The sequence below is a fragment of the Aspergillus flavus genome, chromosome 2, assembly GCF_009017415.1.
Source record: "Aspergillus flavus chromosome 2, complete sequence".
NCBI classification, from domain to species: Eukaryota; Fungi; Ascomycota; class Eurotiomycetes; order Eurotiales; family Aspergillaceae; genus Aspergillus; species Aspergillus flavus.
In genome coordinates, this window is record NC_092409.1 from 3933524 (window position 1) to 3957822 (window position 24299).

The window sequence follows — 24299 nt, forward strand, 5'->3', positions numbered from 1 at the left end:
TCCCTCTCCTTCTTTCCTTTCAATACCTTCTAAGTTAAAACAATAATCAGATTTAATTAAATAACAATGAATTAAATGTTAATTTAGAGAGAGAGACAGAGAGAAAAAGAGAAAAAGAAATAACCAGACTCTCGGGTGGGAGGGTGAACAAGCTTTGTTCAAGTGCTGCTCAGGGAAGAAAATGTGGCTAGCTGGACTAAGGGACCGCCGTAGGGCTGAAAGGAACGTTCAACAGTTAAAAGTGGAGAAAAGGAGTAGTTCTGGTGAGGTGTTCTCATGCGCTATGGACCCTAAACATCACTAGTTTGTCTCTAAACGAGATTTACTGAACAATATGTCTCAAGCTCTTGCCTATCACATCCTCCAATGACTCGAGACTAGCTGATAGTGAGAAATTCTTCTGCGGGAGAAAAGAGGAACAGTAATCAAAGTTGTTTCAGAAAAGGCGGCATTTATGAAGGATTGGGGCCTGGAATCAAAAAGGGGGAACAAAAGCAGGTCAAAGCCAAAGAATAAGGATTAATTTTAAGTAAGATAAAATAAGATAAAATTAAGATTGATAGAGAGAAAAGAGAGAACAGAAAGCAAAACGGGTGCTTATCTACCACGTGATTTGGCGTCAAGAAGCTCTGGCGTTTCTCTCATTAATTAAACTCTCCCGTTAAAACATTCGGCCGGGCCTCGATTGATTGATTACCCCGACCGTGATTGCGAGAGCGCATTTCGACCCAAGCTGAGAAGCTACGATAATAACTCTTCGTGGCGCCAAGATTTGACCAGCTGTCATCGGTCCAGTCGGGGAACGAACTATCGCTCTCCTCCCAGCAGTTTAATATTAAGTGGCTGTGGTATGTTTTATCTCTCCCCGTCGGCCCTTCCGATTCCCCCTCCCCCTGCGATGAGACTAGCATGTCTACTACGATCAGGGGTTGATTAACACACCTTTTCGAGGCTATCGCTTACTTATTCACACTTAGCCGCTTTAAGACAATCATTTTTTCCCTTTGCCTGCCAATAAATGCTTCACCTCATTCCCATCGCACCTTTGGAGTTCTCTGAATTGCTTCCCACGCCATCCGCGCAATCGAGAGTAAACCTCGAAGTCAACAGCGCCAGCTTACTGCCTGTAACGCCGTTTGTGCATAATTGGCTGAAGACACTGGGTACTGCTTGGGACATAGAGTCAATCATTGATTGATAAACACGGAAATGTTTTATTTTTGCCCAATACCATCCTTCCTCTAAAAGCAAGACTTGTTCCTCGAGTATCTGCGCACCTACAGCGAAAGACGTTACAGACTATTCCTCCACCGGAACAGTGCTGAGCGCCGATGATGAGTTTCACCTTCATGCCATAAAATTCTGGGACCACGTTTGTCAGGATTCAGGAAAGCGTGTACTGGAAGAGGATCAGGCAGCTGCGGAGAATACTTGGGGTTTCATTGACTACTTTGTGTACCCTATAGTATTGGTATACACCAAAACATTGATATCATGGACGGTCAGCGGCAGCAACAGTATATTCCGGTTCAACCGCCTCCCTCAGCGCCGGCCTCTCAGTCGCACATACTACTGCCTCCTCCCCCTCCGAGGTACCAGCCAACACAAACTCAAGGGGTAGTTCCCCCACCACCTCCCGGTCCACCCCCAGGAACAGGATACGGTGCCGCGAAGATAACCAACCCACAAGTGCAAGCTCAGAACACTATTGGATGGCAGCAGAACTGGGCGGCGAGACAAGCACTGTCTCAAGGCTACCTTCCTCCTCCCCCACCTCCCCCCTTGGTCCCCGCGAACCAACAACTCTACAACAGAACACCTTTGTCAATCCCTTCTGGTGAGGGCCGTACATCTGCAACTTACGTCCCGCAACCGGGCACTTTCGGTCCGGGTGTTGGGATACCTGCATTCGACTCGCACACCCTCTCCGCATATGAGAACCAAGCAACGCTGATGGACAGCGACCGACAAAGACCCCAAGTGAACCAATTGTACGAGTATCCTAGCCCGGATACCGCATACAAACGAGATGGAACTATTCCACCTACACCGTCCGCTCGCACCATCCCTTCTGCTCTAGCAGCTAATGACGGCGCCCACGAGCAATTACCGAACCATGGACAAACTACAGAACTTACAAAGTCATCAAGTCACCGGCACAATAGCAGCAACACCTTACCTGGTGGCATGTCGCCTAGCGAGGCTGCTGCTCAGTGGCCGCTCGAAAGGGTCTTACTGTGGCTCGCGAAGAATGGGTTTTCCAAGGACTGGCAAGAAACTTTCAAGGCCCTCGAGCTTCAAGGAGCTGATTTTATTGAACTAGGTCATGGTTTAAATGGCCGGCCGAATTTGGGTAAGCTGCATAACGTTGTATATCCTCAACTCGCGAAAGAATGCGAAAGTAGTGGGACAGGATGGGATCAGACTCGCGAACGGGAGGAAGGTAAACGCATGCGCAAGCTAATCCGCCAAATCCAGGAGGATGGGGGGTATGATGCGGGGATACCTATCCCGAAACAACGTGACTCGCAGACACTACCGGGCAGTGCCCCTGAGGGCGTTCTGGAGGCTTCTCCCATGCTTACACATGAACCTTTATCTGCGGGCCCCGCAGCAAATAGTCCCAACCTCAAAACGCTACAGCCTGCGTATCCCCAGAGGCAAAGCGTCCAAACGCGTTCTTTTACGACGCCAATTCCTGCTAGCCATGATCACTTGTCATCAGAGCCTAACTCGAACGATGGCACAAATTGGACTCGGTCAGACATCTCACGAGCTGCTCTATCCAGTATCGCTGGTGACCACCGAAGACAGAGCCCCTCTGTTTCTAGTGATGGTGGCCATTTTTTCCCTCCTGCTCGACCATACGAGGGCAGCCCCAAGAGTGGCAGCCCGGCTACACAGCATGCCACTCTCGCCCATCAGGGCGCATCGTCATCCACAAGTGACCTGGGGGTCCGATTCGAGCATTCCCGTGGCAACAGTTCAGACTCGACCACAGGCCGGCGATATTACGAATCGATACGACAGGACAATACTCGTCCATCGCCCTATGACCCATACAACCGTCAGTTGAGCGGCGACAATCCCTCATCTTACTCAAAAGATCATAGCAACCGCCTTTTGCATTTCTTCAAAAAGAGATCGAGAACAGGCGATTCTAACCACCCGTCTCCGGAGGAGCAATTTCTGGAGTCCCCCACTAGTCCAGTGAACATGCGCCAGAATGCTTCCCATCTCCCTTACACCAAACCGAATTTCAGCAGTAGCGACATGTCGCTGGGTGAACGTCCTTCGTCCTCGTCGATTTCAGACCACGATCGGCTCGCCTTACGAGCAAAATCTGGACACAAAGGGAGAAAGTGGGCCTTTGCGACCTTGGATGGATGGAATTATCGTTTAGTGGATATTACCGAAACGGAATCCGTGGAGGTGCTACGTGCCACCATCTGTCAAAACCTTGGGTTATCTGATTGGACCGGCGCTCAGATTTTCTTGACCGAGCCAGGCCAGACAGAGCACGATGAACCCTTGAATGACCCCAGCCTGACTCTCTGTCGGAAGACGAAGTCGGATTCATTGGGCTCTCTGAAATTCTTTGTACGAGGATCACATACGTATGCAGGTGCGAGCAGTTCTCCGCACGTTGCAGGCCTTGGGGTCTCATTTCCCGACAAACATACGGCCTCACCTACTAGTGGGCAACATCAACTACACCGTAAACCACTGGATGACGAGGCTTTGAACAGGATTGCAAAGCCCACTTCTCCACAAGTGGCATCACGACAACAGCTAAGGACCCCTGCTGTTAAACTACCTGCCCGTGATATATCGCACACTCCACTTTCGGCATCCCCAGTAGATGGTGGCCAGGACGCTGGACATCTTGACCCAGACAAGGCAGACCTATTAGCTCGCCATGAGGAACACCAGCGGGAGGTCGAGAGGAAACAGAAGGCCTACCGGATCTCTAAAGTCTCCTCGGTACCACAGCCGAGAAAGGATGCCTATGGTGAGACTGGTTATAGACGAGAAGGAGTCATTGATTTCGATTCACCTCGTATATCTCCTTACGAGGACAAAAAGGCAGAGCCTCTTGTACCACTTCGCAAACCACCCACCGCGCCTCATGAATCCCATACTCTCACCAAGGTTAATTCCTTAAGGAAGAAAGATGCTGATCGCCCCCGCGTTCATCAACCTGTTCAGACCCATGGCCTTGGAGCGGTTCTGGCTAGTGTTGGTAGAATGACCAGTGCCATAGGAACGCCAACACCTTCGGTGTCTACATCACAGGCGGGAACGAATAACCATGCTAACATCGAGGCGCCATCCGAAAGTAATATCCCAGGTAAGCTTGGTATACATAATTCCGGCTATTGCACATGTTCCCTTTACCCATAACTTGCCTTCCTGCAAATAGTCATACCTAACATATGTTTTAGACGAAACCAAAAGCACTTCACAATCGCCTGCGGGACAGGACAGCCAAGAGACTCCAACCTCACACACCAACCAGTCACCTGCCAAGACGGCTGTTCCTGAGGAGCCACGGCCAACGGTACAGTCTCGCAAGTCTTTTGGACCTGAGTTTGACTTCGAGGAAACCAACGTTTCCTTCCAACGCTCGCCAATGCCACAGGAGGACTCAGACGACGATGATTCGGATGATGGCCTTTTCGCAATCCCGTTAGCAAATAGCAAATCGCCAACAAAGGAAAAAGATTCTGCAACTGGTTTTTCAGCTAGCCAAAAGTTATCAGCAAAGCCCTCGCTCACTGTAAACACCGAAAACAGGTTGAGAAAGGGTCTGTCTGTGAGTTTCAGGTCACCTAGTGCTACGCGCGAAACTTTTGCGAGCTCAAGCGGTGATCCAGACCCTAGAACGGGGTCATTGTCCGATTTGACCGCTTCGCCTGAGGAAGAGAAACCCCCTCGGAGGGATTCGTTCGCCCGAGGCGATATCTGGGCAAGCAGACCTCCCGTGGAAGGCGTTATCGAGTACCTGGATGACTTCTTCCCCAATATTGATCTCGATGCGCCTTATTTAGATGGACAAGGCGCATCCCCTCCCTCGTCACCAGCGAGCAGAGTTGCCGCCGAGAGTGAGCTGAGCCAAAAGGAAAGGCCGCAGCCCCCTCCCAATCCTAGTGAATCCACATTAGGCTCGAGTGAGCCGACTATCAAACCACAAGAGGCTAACATCGTTGCTCGACGTAACGTCAACCGCTCCGGCGGACTTACCCGAATGAAGTCAATTCGTGAAGTTGCCAGGGGCGCCAACCAAACAAGCAGGAACCGGAGCGTGACATCCTCTACTGGAAATCAAAAGTCTGGCGATATTCTCCGACGTAAAAGTACGAAGATGTTTGGAGCAAGGATTATGCAAATCAGCCCTAAGCCAGGAAGCCGACTCAGCCAACTCGATCCTATCCCCCAAAACAATGCCCCTACTACAAGTGTGCCCCAGAGACAGCCAACCTTCCGCATCATTCGCGGTCAGCTTATTGGCAAAGGCACATACGGCCGAGTTTATCTGGGCATGAATGCGGATAATGGTGAAGTTTTGGCTGTTAAGCAGGTGGAAATCAATCCTAGAATTGCTGGACAAGACAAGGATAAGATGAAGGATATGGTCGCCGCTATGGATCAGGAGATCGACACCATGCAACACCTCGAGCATCCCAACATCGTACAGTATCTTGGATGTGAGCGGGGAGAGTTGTCTATCTCAATCTATCTCGAGTATATTTCTGGTGGCTCCATCGGCAGTTGTCTCCGCAAACATGGTAAATTCGAGGAAAGTGTTGTTAAATCACTTACACAACAAACCCTGAGCGGGCTGGCCTATCTTCATAATCAGGGAATCCTACATCGTGACTTGAAAGCAGACAATATCCTTCTGGATTTGGATGGAACGTGTAAAATCTCTGATTTCGGTATCTCTAAAAAGTCAGACAACATCTATGGCAATGACTCGACAAATTCCATGCAAGGGTCAGTATTCTGGATGGCGCCAGAAGTTATCCAATCTCAAGGCCAGGGCTACAGCGCCAAGGTGGATATTTGGTCACTTGGATGCGTAGTATTGGAGATGTTCGCAGGCCGACGGCCATGGAGCAGGGAAGAGGCCATTGGTGCCATATTCAAGCTTGGAAGCCTAAGTCAAGCGCCTCCGATCCCCGAGGATGTATCCATGAACATTAGTCCAGCGGCGCTTGCTTTCATGTATGACTGCTTTACTATGTAAGCGCTTCCTACTGTGACCCTGACATTTGCATGAATGGACAATCGTACTGACAATATTCAACCAGTGATTCACTCGATCGCCCGACTGCTGAAACTCTGCTCACCCGTCATCCTTTCTGCGAACCAGATCCAAAGTACAACTTCCTCGACACTGAACTATACGCAAAGATCCGTCATGTTCTCTAGATTCTATCTCTATTTGAAGCATCGTCATTGAGCGCGTATATATCTTTTTTTCGGCTGTACTGTTCTTTGCTGATCATACCCAATTCAGTATTTCTTTACAATGTTGTGTATATATCCTTGCGAGAACCACAAGGCAAACCACTCTAATTGGAGTGGTGATCTGCCAATTGAATTATGATATCCAGACTCCTTCTCATAATAACTTGCTTGGTAGTACCTGAAATGTAACCTAGAAAGAACAAGAATATCTTCCGGCGAAAGACATCGTATAGGTTTCATGCCGACATATGCCACTATGGACAATGTGGTCATGAACTTTTCCCCCTTACACAAACATAGGGTAGGTTCTAAATGTCAAAAGTAGGGCGACATTACCCATCATGTATAGGATACGTACAGACCTTGCGACAGTATGGACATGGTATTAAGAGGATATCTCTTCCCGTATAGAGGTTTTTGTATATACATTCAGCAACATGGTATTTATCCAAAAAGAAAAAAAGGTAAGCCAGCTACTGACTTCTGGACTCAAGGCTGCCGCTCCTGCTCCTGTTCGTAGCTTCATCGTCTGCATCGGAGATACCAACTCGGAAGATACTCTCACACCAGTCTGCAAAGGTGTCGACATCCCACACGGCATCCTCGCGACCCTTGCCCTTCGTACTCACAAAATGCCCCTTGCTCTTCTCCGAAGACATATATTTGTCGAAGAATTCTTCGTATATCTGGATAACACGTTCCTGGACGGCGCCCACTAGTGTTTCCTTCATACGGACATCGTCGAGGTAGTCGTTGAGGATCGTCCTGAGACTCGGGACTTCTTTCTCGATGTTTCGACAGGTGGGGTAGATCAGCTCCCCGCGCTGCAGGTTCCGGGTATCGACGAACTTGGACGGGAGGGAGGCCGTCATCGTGGTGGCGAATCCGCTGATGAAATCGTTGATTACTGTTCTGAGGCGTCCGTCTAGCTCCACCTTTGCGTCTAGCATGTTCTCTACGACCCGGGGTAGGAGGCCGTGGCCGACGAGGCGCATCAGGTTACGGGGGTTGAAGAGACCGCCTCTTTCCCGTAATTCCCAGAATGTGTTGGTGACGCCTGAGAAGTCGAATGAGACTTCAGGTGCAACGTATTCGATGTCAAAGGCGACGATCTGTTGTTTTAGTATGAGCAAGTGGCTCATGAGAAACAGTTGGCTGTCTGTGACGGATTTGCTGGCGATCAGGGAGCTCGCATGATGAAGAGAGATGTTGGTTTGGTGAACGATTTGATGCGCTAAATCATCAAATACAGTGGACTATGAACAAACGGTCAGTATATACAGATTATCTGCTTAACAAAGCGGGTTGGGGCCCTCGTACATTCACAAGGCGGTAGATCCTGCTCAGAAGCCAGATGGCTTTCCGTAATGTAGGGTACCAGTTGCTCGGTGAGACCTGTGATTCGAAGTCCCACTTTGAGTCTTGTTCTGACGGAGAGTCTGCGCCGTCTTCGGGTTGCTTTGCGGGCTTGGGGAGGTTTGCGAGAGCATCGGTAGCCGTAACTTTCCTGCCCGAGATTTGCCCGTCCGTAACTGATATGGAAGCCTGTTTGTTGCGCGCAGGGTAATCAAGGTCATCGGGGCGAGGCTTGTACCTTTCGATTTCGTCGCGAAGGAAGGCTTGGGCGCGGAAAACAAGCCGAGTTTGAACATCCTCCAGCACAGGTTGAATCAATGTAGAGAAGTCGAGTTGGTTGGCGTCCGTGGGCTCGGTCTCTTCTTCCTGGTCAAAAAGATAACGGGTTTGAAGAAGAGCACAAAGTTGGCAGAGTTTGATTATTTTATCTTCATGTATGATTCTTGGTTGGAGATGGTCGTAAAGAGGCTCACATATTGTTTCCAGAAAGTCGTATAAGCCTCCCTGCCCGTGAAACCATTCGCCCCACAGGTCAAATTCGTCCAGACATACACCGCGGATGTAGCTGATACTACCACGAGCGAAAGCAACCAGATCCGTCGACGTACTTGGGGCCTGCGCAATCTCATTGAGTTTCTTGCGCACGAGTGGCACAATCAATTTACCACGGATAGCTGCGTAATTGGCGTGTAGTTCATTGAGAAGACTTTGATATTCAGCTTCCGTCCCTTGCTCAGGATCCAGTGGGGGAACTGCTCTCTTTTGGATCTCCAGACCGATCTGCTTTAGCTCAGGCGCACCAACTCTGAACTTCGCGTAAAGTAGAGCAGACATAGTAGTGTCGTTGAGCTGTTTATCTGCTATCTTTTTTGAGACACTCAAATATACGTCGCGCAGTGCAGAAACAAAGTGTCCCCGAATGAGCGTGAGGGCCCGTGTCATCAGGAGTCTATACCTGGAGCGATATACACCGGCCTCTTTCTGATCGGCCTGTGAGAGACATATTAGCCAGTTCGCAAATTACACGCCCATAAAGCACTGACATGTATTTCCATATAGTCCAAGCATTCGTCCAGCCGCCTTAACATGTCCGAGAACTCCTGACCACGAACCGTATTACCAGCACCGGGAGCGTTAAGTTTCCTTGAAGCCGGATCCAGGAAGTCATAGTATTGGAGGTTATCTTGGATATCTGTAGCTAGCTCCGAGTCGCGTTTCTGAGCAGAGAGGAGCCCTTCGCACTGGTTCTGGAAATTGGACGTCTGCGCTTCTACTGCTTTAAAGTCTTTGGACAGGTTTGATAGAAGGTCGAGGGTTGATGAGGTATCAGACAGTAGCGTATCGAGATGTGACTTTGACATCTGAAGTTCATGCAGGCAGGCTCTAATTACAAAGACGTGTCAGGCTTCAGGATATCCTAAGTTCTTCCCAGTGGCTTCGCGGCATGGCGCTTACTGGTACTCATCGTAGCTACTCTCGAGCAAACTGTCTTCCAACTCATTGTACCATTGGGTAAACTCAAGTTCATTATGAATGCCCTCAATCGAATCCAAGCCATCTGGTACTGCCTCAGCTTCCTCGGTCTCCTTGCCTGTCAGTTCTAGAGGGGGACGGGACGGGACAGTTTGCCGACGAGATCGCCGTCCCGCATTCTGTTGACGCATTGCGATGTCCAAAACGAAGGGTAAAGGGATGAATCCAGGATCGCGCCTATACCTCTATAGGGGAGCATAAACTCCCATAGTTAAACTCATATGATAATTGACAAAGAGGAACCAATTGGCCGCTGTGATCTCCGTGGCCGCTTCGAGATGTTATTCTGCCGTCGCATTCCGCCTCCGCTACTTGACGCAACAGATAAACCAATTGGAGGCTGCTGATAAAACCTGACCAAAGCATACTTATACATTATCTCCCAAAAAGACATGTGCGCTTACTGAAGAGAGCGTCAACACATCATGTGGACATCTCGAGTACGACAGCCCGTGACAAATATTGTCACCGTCTCACGTCGCCTTCCTAGGAGTGCTCGGCCTGCCGTCATTCCTTGGAGAAGAGGCTATGCCAGTAATGGCCCTAATGCATCTGAACAGTCTGGGTCCTCTTCACGTTGGCTTAAGACTTCTTTGGGCCTTGCGGGAACAGGCGCTGCTGCTTTTCTCGTCTACACCTATGCGACACTCGATAAGAGTCAAGCCGGAAGTCAAGCAGACACGAAGGGTCTCTCACAGGCGACAGAGCAACTGGACTCGCAGTATGTTCAACACAAAAGAAGCTTAAAAAGCCCTGGCGTGTATTTATGGGGCACAAATTCCCATCGTGTTGTGGACCCCAACTCCAAGGAGACTGTTATCAAAACCCCTCGAAGACTTCATTATTTTGACGGTCAGGTGCTAAGGGACCTCAAGCTTTCTGACAAGTCTGGTGCAGCGATTGCTGAAAATGGTGACCTCATTCAATGGGGTAAAGGATATTCAGAGTCCGACTTTAAACCCACAAAGACTTTGACAGGAAAGAACTTAACTTCGCTGTGCATGTCAAACGACCGAATCCTCGCCTTGTCGTCAGACGGCAGTGTTTACTCTCTTCCAATCGCCAAAGATGATCAACTGTCCGGCCGGAAACTTAAAGAAAGCTCCTGGGTGCCGTTTTGGTCCGGAAAATCTGGAGTAAGTTACCGGTTGCTGCAACCTAGCTTGAAGCTGGGTGAGAAGGTCACTATGCTCCGTGGGGGATTGGAGCATGCCCTTCTTTTGACAAATCACGGTCGCGTCTTCTCTGTCGCTTCTTCTACGGAGAGCTATCCATCTTTTGGACAACTTGGTGTCCCGGGGTTAACTTGGGCAACCCGACCTAACGGGCCAGTCGACATGTGTCATGAGATTGAGGCATTCAAGGGCATTAAGATTACACAAATCGCTAGTGGAGATTACCATTCCCTGGCTCTAAGCAAGGATGGCAGCTTGTTTACGTTTGGAGATAATTCCTTCGGGCAATTGGGTATGGCATTTGACGCCGCACTGCCTTTTAGCGACACACCTACCTCTTTGCCTATCAAAAACCTTTATAAAGGGAACACTACGTTTCCCAAGGTAACTGGAATTGCAGCCGGTGGTGCCAACAGTTTCTTTACTGTGGATGCACAGCGAATCGTTGGTCCTGGTGAAAACCCTTCCAATGTTCGCGATTTGGACCGCATTACGGCTGACACCTGGACATGCGGAAGAGGGATTTGGGGTGCTCTTGGTACTGGAAAATGGACTCATATGCAAGATGCTCCCACCAAGGTCAAGTCCTTGAGCGGTTTATTCGAATATGACGAACGGAAGAAGAAACTGACACCTATTCGACTTCGCGATCTATCAGTGGGCACGACGCACGTATCGGCAGTAATGGACAATGATGCTCATATCGATCCGTCACCTAGCAATTCTTTGGACGATGCCACCAACTTTGGTTTCGACGTGCTCTTTTGGGGAGGGAACGAGCATTTTCAACTTGGCACGGGCAAGAGAAGCAACCAGTCCAAGCCAACACATATCAACGCGCCTCCGGAAGATAAAGGAGAACTTGCTGAGCAGGAGGCACGGCTCCAGGTCATGCCTCGTCACAAGGGCAAAGTTGGGCCCCGCACAGTGAACATGGAGCAGCGCGTGGAATGCGGGAGACACATCTCTGCAATCTACTCTTCTGTATAAACTGTCTCATAATGTCTTGCATTCTTGGATGTATTATGACTGCCATCGTTACCACATTAAATAGTTGACTACTGTACATTATTACACCTAATGAAAATCGAAGAAAAACATTTATCCGAAAAGGGAAAAGTAATCCAAGCAAACAGGACAAACTCACGCTTAGTTGATGCGCAGAAGGCGCTTGGACCACCGCTTATCCAAAAATTTCCAGCGCAAAAGACCGGATAAGAACTTCTCTCTTTTAACCATTTTATATCCCCCACCGATCACATCATGCCTCGTGAGAACCAAAAAAGAGGTCGCCGAGCGGCCGAAAAAGCTGAGAAAGACGCCGCGAAACGGAAGCGCGAGGAAGTCCCCGAAGATTCACTGCCGAAACGGTTGAAGCCCTCGACGGACGAGTCGACCGAAATCAATCAAGGAGCTGACTACATACCTTTCGACGAGAATTACAATGAGAACTACGATGGGAACTATGATGAGAATCAAGCTGATGCGCCTGCGGGTGATATGCCCTTTTATGGTCTTCTCGATCCCGAAGAACAGGAATATTTCTCTCGAGCGAACGAGGTTTTGGAATTGAACCAATTCCAGGATGCAGAGGAGCGGAGGATATTCATCGACAGTGTCTATAAAGAGGCCAATGGGAAGGAGTTGAAAATCGCTTGCAGTCAGGGATGCTCACGGCTCATGGAAAAATTGATATCGATGTCGGATATGCGCCAAATTCACAGGCTATTTAACAAATTCATTGGTCACTTCATGAATCTTGTGCAGCATCGGTTTGCTAGCCATTGCTGCGAGACCCTCTTTATCAATGCTGCACCCGGCGTAACGCAGAAAGTCTCGAAATCGAAAAGCGATAAGATGGATGTAGACGAGGAAGAAGGAGAGGAGCCCGAGCCTGAACTGTCGTTGGCGGAGATGTTCATCAAGGTGGTCGAAGAATTGGAAGGCAACTGGGGTTACCTACTGACAGAACGATTTGCGTCACATACAATCAGAGTTTTGCTTCTTGTGCTTGCGGGAGAGCCGGTGGACGTTTCAGCGAACGACTCGGTTGTTGCAAGCCGCAAGAAAGAGAAATTGGGCCTACCTCAGGGAGAGACACAGGATGGGGATGTCTCCGCCCAAAAAAGAAGCGTACCGGATGTGTTCGAGGCTACCTTGAAGAAGATTATGAAGGACATCGTCTCGGTACTTGATGACACATATTTGAGAGCACTTGCGACTCACCCTGTTGGTAATCCGGTGCTTCAAGTCTTAGTGTCTCTGGAGCTCTCGCACTTTGGAAAATCGAGTGCAAAGGATCCAAATTCTATAACAAGACGACTAATTCCGGATGAGAGCTTTGAGGAGGGCTCTGAGACCACAACGTTTGTGCGCGGATTACTCTATGACCCAGTAGGATCTCGATTACTGGAGACCATTGTGCGTTGCATGCCCGGAAAGGCGTTCAAGGGCCTTTACAAGAACTTCATCCGCGACCAAATCACTTCCCTTGCGCGCAATATCACCGCAGGGTATGTTGTGCTTCGAGTGCTGGAGAGACTCGGAAAGGACGATCTCCAAAACGCTCTGGAGCGAATTGTTCCTCAGGTTCCCAGTCTTCTCGAGCGGTCAAGAATGGTCGTTCCCAAGGTGCTTATTGAGCGGTGTCTAGTCCGTGGAGTTGACACAGCACCCCTTGCTCGGGCACTGGAGGAAGCCTACGATAAAGACCCTGCTCGGAGACTGGAACAAATTTTGCGGCTTGAGAGCACAACCCAAGAGGATTTAGAAGAGTCAGAGCAGAAACCAAAGGGTCCCAATGCTGCTCCAAGCCAATCATCAACAGGAGAGAAACTCCATGGTTCGCTACTTGCACAAACAATGCTCACTGCTCCTGGGCCGATAAGTGGGCTTATTTATTCGAGTCTGTTGGCGCAATCTTCGGAGTCACTCGTTAAGATCGCCAAGGATCCTACCGCATCTCGCGTTCTACAGCAAGCTCTTACAGTTCCGACATCTAGCGCTCAATTCCGTCGACAGTTTGCTCCACGCTTCACCAGTCACTTGAAGGAGCTTGCCCTCGATAGCAGCGGATCCCATGTGGTAGACGCACTCTGGCCTGCCACCAAGGACATTTTCTTTATCAAGGAGCGAATGGCACAGGAGTTGACCCAGCATGAGATGGCGCTTCGGGACTCTTTCGTCGGCCGTGCGGTCTGGAGGAACTGGGCGATGGACCTCTACAAGCGACGGCGGGGCGAATGGGCTATGAAAGCCAAAGGTATTGATAACAACAATGGCTCCGGAGAACGACCCAAGTCTAGGATCGAACTCGCACGGGCTAAGTTTGCTGCCAAGGCAGAGGAGGATGCGAAGAAAGGTGCGCAGAAGGGCGTAACTGCCTGATTTGGATCGTGTTTCAATTGGGTATGGCGAACTTTCTGCAACAAAAGTCATGTATGTATATAAGGATCACGGGATGGGTTATGTGGATATCAAAAGCACGCAATACAGGTTGCATTAGTGTAAATTCAATATAAATCGCAAATGATCGGCACAATTGCCGAGGAAGTAACGAAACATCATGATTAATACGAGAACAATGTATTTTGAACGCCCGGAACATAGCAGCACTTTTGCTTTTTGTTTATTGATGGGAATAGAAGAGATGAGACAACCTGCCTGATTTGCAAGGCATCGTCACTTTTTTTTTTTTTCCCTTTAAAACATAAACACGTGCGGGGTATCAAATAAAACGATAAGAAATTCTTTCTCTTCCCCACCATCGTAAAGAAGACCCTAAATGCTTCTAAATCTCTTTTAGCTCAGGGAGCCAAATCCAATGACAGTTTATAGAGCCATCATTGGCCTCTGGAACCATGATGTCAGACTCTTCGGGTCTGTCGCCATCCATTTCTCCAGCGGATCCGCAACGGTGCCGGGGACAGGATGGGTCCTTGGGTCGTAAGTTCTATGAATGACCTCGACAATTTCTGGACATTCCAAGCAATTGTCAAATCTGGTGTACATACCCTTCTCCCTGTAGCTGGGTTCTTCCTTCCCTATTTTATATCATATATTGTTCCAATATTACAATCAGTCATAGATGGCTGTTTCCCCCCCGTCCCGCCGCGCGGAAGAAGTGCGAAGTGTGAGTCAGAGTGCGCTTGCTAGTTTGTGAAGAGAAAATCCATAAGCTTTCGAGAGGAATTGCTCCCTGTGCTAATAGATATATTCTCTTAGCTGCTAAGTGCGGTCGAAGACCTCCTAATCCCCTTCATCCGGTCGGCAGATGAAGATCCCCTAGGCCAGAAGGCATTGGAAAATGGCGTCAATGGAGCCAACGGCACTCATAACGACCTCAAACCATCGGGTACTTCGTTAGTGGACCACAAGAAACCGGAGGAACTGCAGAGCATTCTTCAATTGGAGCTGCCAGAGCAAGGAACAGGACAAGATGGCCTGGTCGAGGCTCTGCAGAAGGTCTTGCGATACTCAGTCAACACTTGGCACCAGGGCTTCCTTGACAAGCTGTATGCATCCACCAACGCCCCCGGTGTAGCTTCTGAGCTTATCTTGGCCGCCTTGAACACAAACGTCCACGTCTACCAGGTCTCGCCCGCTTTGACAGTCATTGAGAAATTCACCGGGAAACAGCTGGCTTCGCTTTTTGGTCTCAAAGGTCCACGAGCGGGAGGAATATCGGTCCAAGGCGGTTCTGCCTCGAATACAACGTCAATTGTCATTGCGCGCAACAATCTTTTCCCTGCTACGAAAAGAGACGGAAACGGCGATTACCGATTCGTGTTATTCACCAGCGCCCATGGCCATTACAGCATTGAGAAGGCAGCACAGATGCTAGGGCTTGGCAGTAGCTCGGTTTGGTCTGTACCTATCGACAAGCAAGGACGCATGATCCCGGCGGAGCTGGAGAACTTAGTTCGAAAGGCTCTGAAGGAGAACCGTACCCCGTTCTACGTCAATGCGACAGCGGGGACAACCGTTATGGGATCTTTCGACCCGTTTGACGAAATCGCCGCCATCTGCAAGAAATATAATCTGTGGTTCCATGTTGACGGCTCCTGGGGTGGCTCGTTTGTCTTCTCCAAACGCCAACGACAGAAGCTCGCCGGGGCAGAAAAGGCAGACAGCATCGCGATCAACCCTCACAAAATGCTCGGTGTGCCGGTGACTTGCTCATTCCTCCTTGCGGCCGATTTGCGTCGCTTCCACCGTGCAAACACCCTTCCTGCTGGGTATCTGTTCCACAACGAAGACACCGAGCTTCCCGAAGCCAATGGCTGTAATGGCGCCGTCGAATCTGAACTCAGCGTTGACTCGCCCGAAGTATGGGACCTGGCGGATCTGACCCTTCAGTGCGGTCGACGTGCCGATTCCCTTAAGCTCTTCCTCGGCTGGACTTATTACGGAACAGCGGGGTACGAGAAGCAGATTGACGCTGCCTGCGACATTGCAGCGCATCTCGCAACCCTCGTTGCCGAGAACCCTAACTTCATCCTCGTCAGTGAGAATCCTCCTCCATGCCTCCAAGTTTGCTTCTATTACGCCCCCGGCGGGCAATTCCTCCATCCTCGTGGCGTCGTCTCGGACGAAGCCGAGCGCGGCAAAGCCAACAGCAAGGTCACCGAGCAGGTGACGCATGCGATTGTGAGCAAGGGCTTCATGGTTGATTTTGCGCCACCCAGCGGTGATGATGATGTCGTCGGAAATGGGAAGTTCTTCCGTTGCGTAGTAAATGTGCAGACTACAAAGGAGACCGTTGAAGCGCTGTTACAAGCAATTGAGGAAGTTGGTCCGGGTATAGTTGAGAACATGAAGGTGCAGAAAGCTCAAAGGAAATTTAATAGACCGGGAGAAAGGGGCCACGGTCCAGTTGTTCACCACCCTTGAATTCTCCCTTCTAAAACCGATACCAGAACAACTAAATTATACGCAACGAGCTGAAAATAGCTCTCCGGGCAGGACACTTTCAACAGGATCTTGTACATTTGGTTGTCAGGGCTACCCAAAAGTACTATATAACATCCCTTCTATAGATTTTCTTATTTTTAAAGTGAATACTACAATAAACAAATAACGCTGCAGGGCTCATATTATTAGGTACACTAGATTCATATCTACATATCTCATGCAAGCTAAAATAGAAGCATGTCAGTTCCAGCAATCACTGACGAATGCAATGTCGCTAAAATCAACTACCAATCTCGACTCGCCTCTCTAGAACACTTCTCGCCTCCGCTTCGGAAAGAGTTTCAATGTTCAATTCACCAAGGACAACCCTTGCGCTTTCATTATCCTTGAACAGCCTCTTCTCTACCTCCCACAGTCCTAAAGGCGCCGTTCCCTGCCGATCGCTGTTCTGCGATGCAGACCCGTCCTCTGCTGCCTTCGACCCACTGATACTCAATCCGAGAAGGGTAAGACCCTCGTTGAGTTTCCTAAGCACATTCGCTGAGCTGCTAACCTGAGCCGCCGGGCCAAGGGCTACATCAACTACATTGCAGAGATGCTCAACATCGCTTATCAGCTGCGTTGCCCCTGCAGCGGAGAACATATTCCTCGTGAGAACATTATTCCAGATGTAGGTCTGAATTGAGAGAAGCACTTGGCGGATGATACGACGCAAGGGTGCGATGCCCAAGGTGCGGGAAAGGAATGAGATCTCGGTGGATAGAGTGCGCATTGCCGGCGCAAGATCCGAAGTAGGAGATAAAGGAGAAGCCAAACCAGCAGAAATGGTTGCCCAAGTCGAAACGCGAGAGTAAGGTTTAAGGGCGCTGCGAATGTTTGATGTCAGAGTCGAGGTGATGACGGATTCAGACCGGAGCCTCAGGCGGCGATATGCGGATGCTGTCTCATCGAACAGGGCGCCTTCAGAGGCCTCTCCATGATCGTTACCATTCGCAACCGCCTGAGATGTTCGCGATGCTACATCCGCAACAGACATCGAGCCAGCTACGTTCTTGCCGCCATCCTTGTTCTGCCGGACCCGTTCTTGGAGTTCAGACCAAAGCTCTACGAAGAACACTTCGTTACTCCAATCTTCCATCTTCTTCTCAAGATATTCGGCGCTTCCGAAGACCCTGGAGAGCCTTTCTAGCCCGGCAACACCTTCCACACTGGCTCCATCAGCACCTTGCACTGTGCGACCGATTGTCGACGTCATTGCAAGGTAGGCTTCCAACGCCGAGTGCAGGCGTTCATGGAATTGGTCAAATATAGTAATCTGAATGTCGATAAGAAAGCGCAATTTCTGGCTGAATGACGACAGGGGCTGGTAACGCTCGGTTATTGTCTCAAGAAGGTCATTGACACGGATTGCAGCTTTGGTCGGTTTGGTCGCTGAACGATCAACACCATCATAGTCGATATGACCACTATCTGGCGCATCTACAATCTCCTTGTATCGTGCCAATGCAAATTCTTTCTCAACCTGAAGCCAACGCTCAAACCACCCTTGTTCGGTTAATACCTCCCACGTCATGCCCTTCCAATTATCGTCAGTATAAGGATCCGGTAGGTAATTCCATGATTCGCGGGTTTCGTTGTCGAAATTCATCAATTCGTGGACGAAGTGACTCAGCAACTGCGGGTGGCTTGAGATTTGGGGTAAGTACGTGGTTATCTTATGTCTCAGAATTGGCAAAAGAGCCGTAATGTAGGCATGTGAGGCGTTGTAGAAATTCCACTCCAGATCAGGTCCGACCGTCTGTGCCTTTTCGTCAAAGATAGGCTGCAAAGACGAAGCAAAAAACCCGCCGAAATTATTAATTAAGTCCATCACATGAGCAAGGAAATACTCCGGCTGAAGCTCAGTTAGAACAGCATTCCAACCACTATTAGATGACAGTCCCTACCTTGTCAAGCCGATTTGTTGGCCTATCCCCGCTAAAGTGGTATTTGAAGCGAAGCTCCAGTGGATGTACCATCACTTCCAGCGGTAGCAAGATCGGAGGCTTGACGGGTTTCTCTTTCGAAGTGTCACGGCCGTGAAGTTCACTGGCATAGATATGTTAGTGCACCAAGTAGAAAGTAGTGACCGATACGTACGGTGTTTGAAGGTCGAGGAGTAACTCCACATATTCTCTCCACTGTGCTCTCAGATCATCCGGGAGATACAGATCCTTCGATGGCCACTTCATCTCCTCCAGTGTTCCTTGTAGCCGCTTAGTGAAGTCGGTTTTCATATGATCTCTCAGCGCAGATGCTAGCTTTCCGACATAGTCGACCAGGTGAGGGGCAGCCCCTTCTGCTGCAGGCTGAGCTTCTTTCAGGGATTGGACGATAGTCCTTAGCCGGGTGTATGGTTTGATGGCCGACTTCGGTGAAGACTGTATGCTTGTTAAGGCTTCCTTACTGTATATCCTCTTAGCGACCCATGCTCTGTTTCGACGCGATCACAGTTTCAAATACCTCAATTCCTCTGCTTCCTTGAGCAAGGACACATATCCCTTTGACAGCTCCAGCCTACGCAGCTTTTCTATACTCGCTTCAAATCGCTTTGCCGCTTCGTCACTTGCATCCGACCCCGTGAGGGCTTTCAACCGCCTATCGATATCCGCCTGCTGCTCATTGAACGCCTCGGCACGCTTTCGAGTGGCTTCGGCATGGTCGCTGGAGGCCTTTGTCGCCTTCGATAGTGCCTCCTGTGCTTCTGCTAGCTATACCAAGATCATCAGATAATGTTATGGTTAGGTCATGCATTGATGGATATAGTGAGACAACAATACCTGCTTTCTTTGGAGCTCATGCTGGGAGCGAAGACTAGTCAGCAACGAGTCAAGACTTTCGAAATCGGCCGACACCTGGATTTTGTCGTTCAGATAATCTTCGACCCTTGTTCGTTCATGCGGCGATAGCGCGGATGTTGGAGTCGCCATTGTCAGGTATTGTTGGAGAGGGGAATGAAATGTAAGGTGTCGCGAACAATGACAACTCCGCCTCCGGACGAATTAAATTGAATTGCGGGAAAGCGGAGCTCAGCTCCATCCAGCTCCAGCTTCCGCCGACCGCCACTACCTGTTTCTGTCAACGAATTGGCCACCATGGAGCTAATTACGTGGACGAATATAATATACATAAGGTCGAGGATATTGTCAGACTCAAGCAAAACATGTCTAGCCCGGCCAAAAAGCGCAAGAGAGATGTCCCCGTCTCATCCCCCTACCGCAATCGAAGCATAGCGTCATTCTTCCAGGGCCAAGCAGCCAAGCAAGCTGATAATGCGGAGCAGACTCCGTCAACTGTGTCTGAAGATACAGACCAAACTCTTTCCGATGAAGCTCTCGCCCGCAAGCTCCAAGAAGAATGGAACCGGCAAGATGCTGCCCCGGCTTCAGATACTCAGGCACCAACTGGTGAACCCTTCGCAACGCCGTCGAACACCAAAGACGACGAACTAGAGCCGCCAAACAAGACACAGAAGAGGAATACACTATCGTTGCAGTCTTCTACCGGCACAGAAGACACCATTTCTCTTGCAGTGCCTTTTGATCAAAGTCCCTTGACATTCGACTCAACGAAATGTGCAGAGGAGTTAAAAGGGCACTGGGCTGCCACAGGTGGCGATGCTTCATATGCTCTCTTAACCAGAGCCTTTGTACTTGCAAATGCCACAACAAGCCGCATCAAAATTGTGGATACACTCGTTAACTTCCTGCGAGTGCTCATTGAAGCCGACCCTTCGAGTGTCCTCCCTGCAGTATGGCTAGCAACCAACTCGATCTCTCCACCATACGATGAGTTGGAGCTAGGACTCGGTGGATCTTCTATTTCGAAGGCATTGAAGAAGATATATGGACTCAATAGCCAAGGGCTCAAATCGCTGTATGACAAACTTGGAGACGCCGGTGATGTGGCGTTCGAAGCTAAAAAGAGACAGAGCTTCACGTTAATGAAGCCCAAACCATTGACGGTCAAAGGGGTATATCAGTCCCTGCAAAAGATTGCGATGAGCAAGGGCACAGGAAGCCAGGAAACTAAACAGAGAATCGTCGAGAAACTGTTGCAGGATACTAGGGGCGCGGAAGAAAGCCGGTATATTGTGAGGACGCTCGTCCAAAACTTGCGAATAGGAGCTGTAAAGACTACCATGCTCATCGCACTCGCCCGCGCTTTCCTGTACTCTAAACCGGAAGGCGCCGACTTCGCTGTCCGTTCCCAACAAGAGTTGGCTTGTCTGAAAAAGGAAGACCTGGCTGAAATTTACAACAATGCAGAGGAGATTGTCAAGGCTTCATATGCTAGACATCCTGATTACAATGATCTAGTTCCCTGTTTGCTCGAGATAGGGGTCACGGAAGAACTCCTTGTACGATGTGGCCTACAACTACATATACCGTTGAGGCCAATGTTAGGCAGCATCACTCGGGACCTCTCCGAGATGTTGACGAAACTTCAAGGACGGGATTTTACCTGCGAATACAAATATGACGGGCAGCGTGCCCAAGTGCACTGTGACGAGAATGGCAAAGTATCGATATTCTCTCGTCATCTGGAAAATATGACAGAGAAATACCCGGACCTGGTGTCCCTGGTTCCGCAGATTAGAGGCGAGAGCGTGTCGAGCTTCATACTAGAGGGTGAAGTAGTCGCCGTGGACCAGGAAACGGGGGAACTCCAAGCCTTTCAAATTTTGACCAACCGAGCCAAAAAGAACGTTGATATAGGAACTATCAAGATTAATGTTTGTCTCTTTTCATTTGACCTGATGTACCTGAACGGAACCCCTTTGTTGGATCGACCTTTCCGCGAACGTAGAGAACTTCTACGAAGCTTATTCGTGGAAATCCCGAACCGGTTCACATGGGTAAAGAGTTTTGATGCCACATCTGCCGATTCTGAGGCCGTCCTGGAATTTTTCAAAGGTGCAACTGATACCAAGTGCGAAGGCATCATGGTCAAGGTGCTCGACAATGTGTCGAAGTCAAATAACCCGGAACCATCAGAGACCCCAAACAACGACATAGACAAACCGGATCCAAAACCCGCGAAAGGAGGCCGCCGAAAGGCCTTACTTTCCACATACGAACCAGACAAAAGGCTTGAATCCTGGCTCAAAGTCAAAAAGGATTACAGCACCTCATCCGAGACCCTCGACCTGATCCCCGTCGGAGGCTGGCACGGACAAGGCCGGAAAGCCAAATGGTGGTCACCCATCCTGTTAGCTGTACGGAATCCCGAAACCGGCAGCCTCGAAGCCGTTACAAAGTGTATGTCCGGCTTCACGGACAAGTTCTACCAGGCCAACAAGGATAAATACACCGAAGGCAGCCCCAACGTGATCTCACGGCCCAGCTACGTCGAATACTACGGCGAGCCGGACGTCTGGTTCGAGCCGCAGGAGGTGTGGGAGATGGCCTTTGCAGATATCACACTCAGCCCGACTTACACGGCTGCCATCGGGCTGGTGAGCGATGAACGAGGTCTTAGTCTTCGGTTTCCTCGGTTTCTTCGCGTCCGCGAGGACAAGTCCATTGATGAGGCTACCACGTCGGATTACCTAGCCTTACTGTGGAGGAAGCAGTTCGAACGTTCCCAGAAAGAAGAAGCGAAACCCCCTGCTCCAGATGCTGAGCTAGGTTGGCAGGAGGAGTGAGTGTGACGCGTAAGCTGCGATTCAGCAATGTGTCTGATAATGTACCCGTTGGAGGAAATGGACAATGTATTAAGCACAATATTTCGCCATAATAGTTTCATTTTGGCTAACTCCTATAATGACACTACTACACGCATGGTATCCAGATAGCATTTTAGATGAGTCGGCCACCTGGTCTGTAATCGACGTGTCAGCACTTTAAGCATATACTTCATCCATTGGACACAGGCACGTGATGGTAAAGTGGTGGTAAGCTTGAATTTTGGCCAATCCCGATATAGACTAGTACCGATCACATGCATAACGCTAATCCCATTGTGGGATGGTTGGAACGCGAAATAGCCACGGGATCGGAGTTTGACGCGTCGGTTATCGCGTGTTGTTTTCATTAATTTTGTGTGTGGTGCAATTTTCAGAGTGGGGTTATCTTCGGGTTTTTGCTACCAAACCTACGGATTCGATGCAGGTTGAAAACAATGAGGTATCGATTATTGACATGTCAAATGTATGTACAGCAAATTTTAAACAGAATATCAAAGTAGTAAAGTTCCGGACATGGGTTTCACCCATTAACCACTAATAATAACCAAGAAATGGTAAAAGAGCGTTCGACGATTAACCGGAAGGGGTGAGTAAGCGGATACATAAGGAATTTGCTAGCGGGATCGATTAAACGAGACATAAGAAAGGGTATGTATGAGCAGCAACGCATGATTCGGTAGCAGTCGACACGGGATTTGGAGCTGTAAGGAATTTAAAAACTCGAAAGGGAAGAAGGGGAAAGGAAGAAAGATAGATGACGTGAAGACCGACGATCAAGACATTGACCGAACATGAGATAAATCACAAGAGGTGCGTACATGAGTCATAAGTAGTCGTGAAAAGCATAAACAAGCAGAAAAGGCTCCTTTGACAGGGACGATGACCTCATGGTCGTAGCTCTCCACCAAGCTGCAGGACAACACCTGCTTGCTTGGCTCTCGTCTTGGGACTATCTACACCAGGAGGCAGCAAGTTCTCCAAGTGAGACCTTCTTCTGTCCCTGGCTGTTAGCGGGGTCTTGCCAGGACCTCCCGGCGTGCGACCACCCCAGGCAGGTTGCGCTGGGCTAGGTGTCACATTGACAAAATCAGCGAAATTGAATTGCTGGTTTGGAGTACTGAAATTTGGGAAGACACCACCACCACCAGGTGTTGGAGTCAATGAAGGCAGAACAGCATGCTGACTTGGCGGGGTAGATGGGGGAAACTCCCGACCATGAGTCTTCGCGGCGACACTAGCTGGAGTAGGGGAGTTGGCCAGATACAGCAACAGATCCGCACCATCCTCATGCCGTGCGGTCCGATCATTTCGAGATAATCGAGCATGCTTTGGCGGCGGAGTCCGAGGGGGTGAGGAGCTCACCATAGAGCTCACATTTTGGAAGCTATGGATTGGGAGGTCCGGATCATTGTCATCATCCGACTGATGGTGGTATGCCGGAGAGGACAACTCGGGAATTGTAGCCGTCTCACTAACAAAGGGGAGATGACGATTCAAGGGGTGACGGTTGAAGCCAGGGGACGATTCGGGCAGCTGATAGGAGCTTTTCCAGGACGATCGGGGGATCTTAGCCGGGTGGTCTGCGATTGAATCCGACCGGAGACGCTTTCGGCTGGCGGACAGCATCGGCTGCATCACTCTGGAATCGAAGGTCACAGCATGTCTATTGCGAGACGACCGGGGCAGTTCCTTCGAGTACATCGAGGTCCGTAAGGGGGGGGAGGTCATTGGGGTCTCGCATCGACTGTGGGAAATATCGGAAGAGGAGTCGGACGGCCTGTCGCTTCCTGCCAGGCTGTTCCGGCCACCATTCTGGTCCAAACCGTGAAGACGGCCATTCTGGTACTTGACCTTGGCAAGTCCCAACCGATCCTGAAGGCTAAGGGATACCTAATGTCAAAGGAATGAGTCAGTCAGAATTTTTCCAAGCCACACAAGCCGGGGAGGATATGGTATAATCGTTCATTGAACACAGGAGGGTCGACATACCTGGGCGATGTCAATTTTGCGGATAGTCTTCTCCGATTTGGAAGGCTGAGGGAGAGCCATGAGTTCTGTGAACAGCAAGATGACGATTCACTGGATGGGAACAAAAGTGGCCGTGAACATGAATCCGTCGT

At 49.7% G+C, this 24299-nt stretch overlaps 8 protein-coding genes across 8 annotated transcripts; 5 read left to right on the plus strand and 3 right to left on the minus strand.

The window, feature by feature from the left end:
- The first annotated feature begins 118 nt into the window (after positions 1-118).
- On the plus strand, positions 119-6581 carry F9C07_1275568 (serine/threonine protein kinase). The gene is made up of 3 exons (XM_071507891.1): positions 119-848; positions 978-4351; positions 4446-6581. The coding sequence occupies exons 2-3, from the start codon at positions 1495-1497 to the stop codon at positions 6248-6250; spliced, it is 4662 nt and encodes a 1553-aa protein (XP_071363904.1). The 5' UTR covers positions 119-848; positions 978-1494; the 3' UTR covers positions 6251-6581.
- A 17-nt stretch (positions 6582-6598) lies between these two features.
- Positions 6599-9641, minus strand: F9C07_1273493 (Sec34-like family-domain-containing protein). Its single transcript, XM_041289926.2, has 4 exons — positions 9286-9641; positions 8874-9213; positions 7795-8820; positions 6599-7730 (listed from the first exon to the last, which is right to left on the minus strand). Exons 1-4 carry the CDS (start codon positions 9492-9494, stop codon positions 6948-6950), a joined length of 2358 nt encoding a protein of 785 aa, XP_041143083.1. The 5' UTR covers positions 9495-9641; the 3' UTR covers positions 6599-6947.
- A 147-nt stretch (positions 9642-9788) lies between these two features.
- F9C07_2528 (putative mitochondrial protein Fmp25) lies at positions 9789-11528 on the plus strand (the record flags this gene model as incomplete). Its single annotated transcript, XM_041284816.1, has 1 exon — positions 9789-11528. One exon carries the CDS (start codon positions 9789-9791, stop codon positions 11526-11528), a length of 1740 nt encoding a protein of 579 aa, XP_041143084.1.
- Positions 11529-11801: 273 nt separating this feature from the next.
- On the plus strand, positions 11802-13925 carry F9C07_2527 (putative rRNA processing protein Nop9; the record flags this gene model as incomplete). The annotated part of the gene is made up of 1 exon (XM_041284817.1): positions 11802-13925. The coding sequence occupies one exon, from the start codon at positions 11802-11804 to the stop codon at positions 13923-13925; it is 2124 nt and encodes a 707-aa protein (XP_041143085.1).
- Positions 13926-14275: 350 nt separating this feature from the next.
- F9C07_1273125 (glutamate decarboxylase) lies at positions 14276-16581 on the plus strand. Its single transcript, XM_041289916.2, has 2 exons — positions 14276-14670; positions 14763-16581. Exons 1-2 carry the CDS (start codon positions 14626-14628, stop codon positions 16428-16430), a joined length of 1713 nt encoding a protein of 570 aa, XP_041143086.1. The 5' UTR covers positions 14276-14625; the 3' UTR covers positions 16431-16581.
- A 150-nt stretch (positions 16582-16731) lies between these two features.
- F9C07_2525 (RINT-1 family protein) lies at positions 16732-19420 on the minus strand (the record flags this gene model as incomplete). The annotated part of the gene is made up of 5 exons (XM_041289927.1): positions 16732-18345; positions 18398-18539; positions 18591-18896; positions 18954-19201; positions 19271-19420. The coding sequence occupies 5 exons, from the start codon at positions 19418-19420 to the stop codon at positions 16732-16734; spliced, it is 2460 nt and encodes an 819-aa protein (XP_041143087.1).
- A 233-nt stretch (positions 19421-19653) lies between these two features.
- F9C07_2524 (ATP-dependent DNA ligase I) lies at positions 19654-22137 on the plus strand (the record flags this gene model as incomplete). Its single annotated transcript, XM_041284818.1, has 1 exon — positions 19654-22137. The coding sequence occupies one exon, from the start codon at positions 19654-19656 to the stop codon at positions 22135-22137; it is 2484 nt and encodes an 827-aa protein (XP_041143088.1).
- A 927-nt stretch (positions 22138-23064) lies between these two features.
- On the minus strand, positions 23065-24228 carry F9C07_2523 (uncharacterized protein; the record flags this gene model as incomplete). Its single annotated transcript, XM_041289928.1, has 2 exons — positions 23065-24069; positions 24169-24228. 2 exons carry the CDS (start codon positions 24226-24228, stop codon positions 23065-23067), a joined length of 1065 nt encoding a protein of 354 aa, XP_041143089.1.
- Positions 24229-24299: the final 71 nt, after the last annotated feature.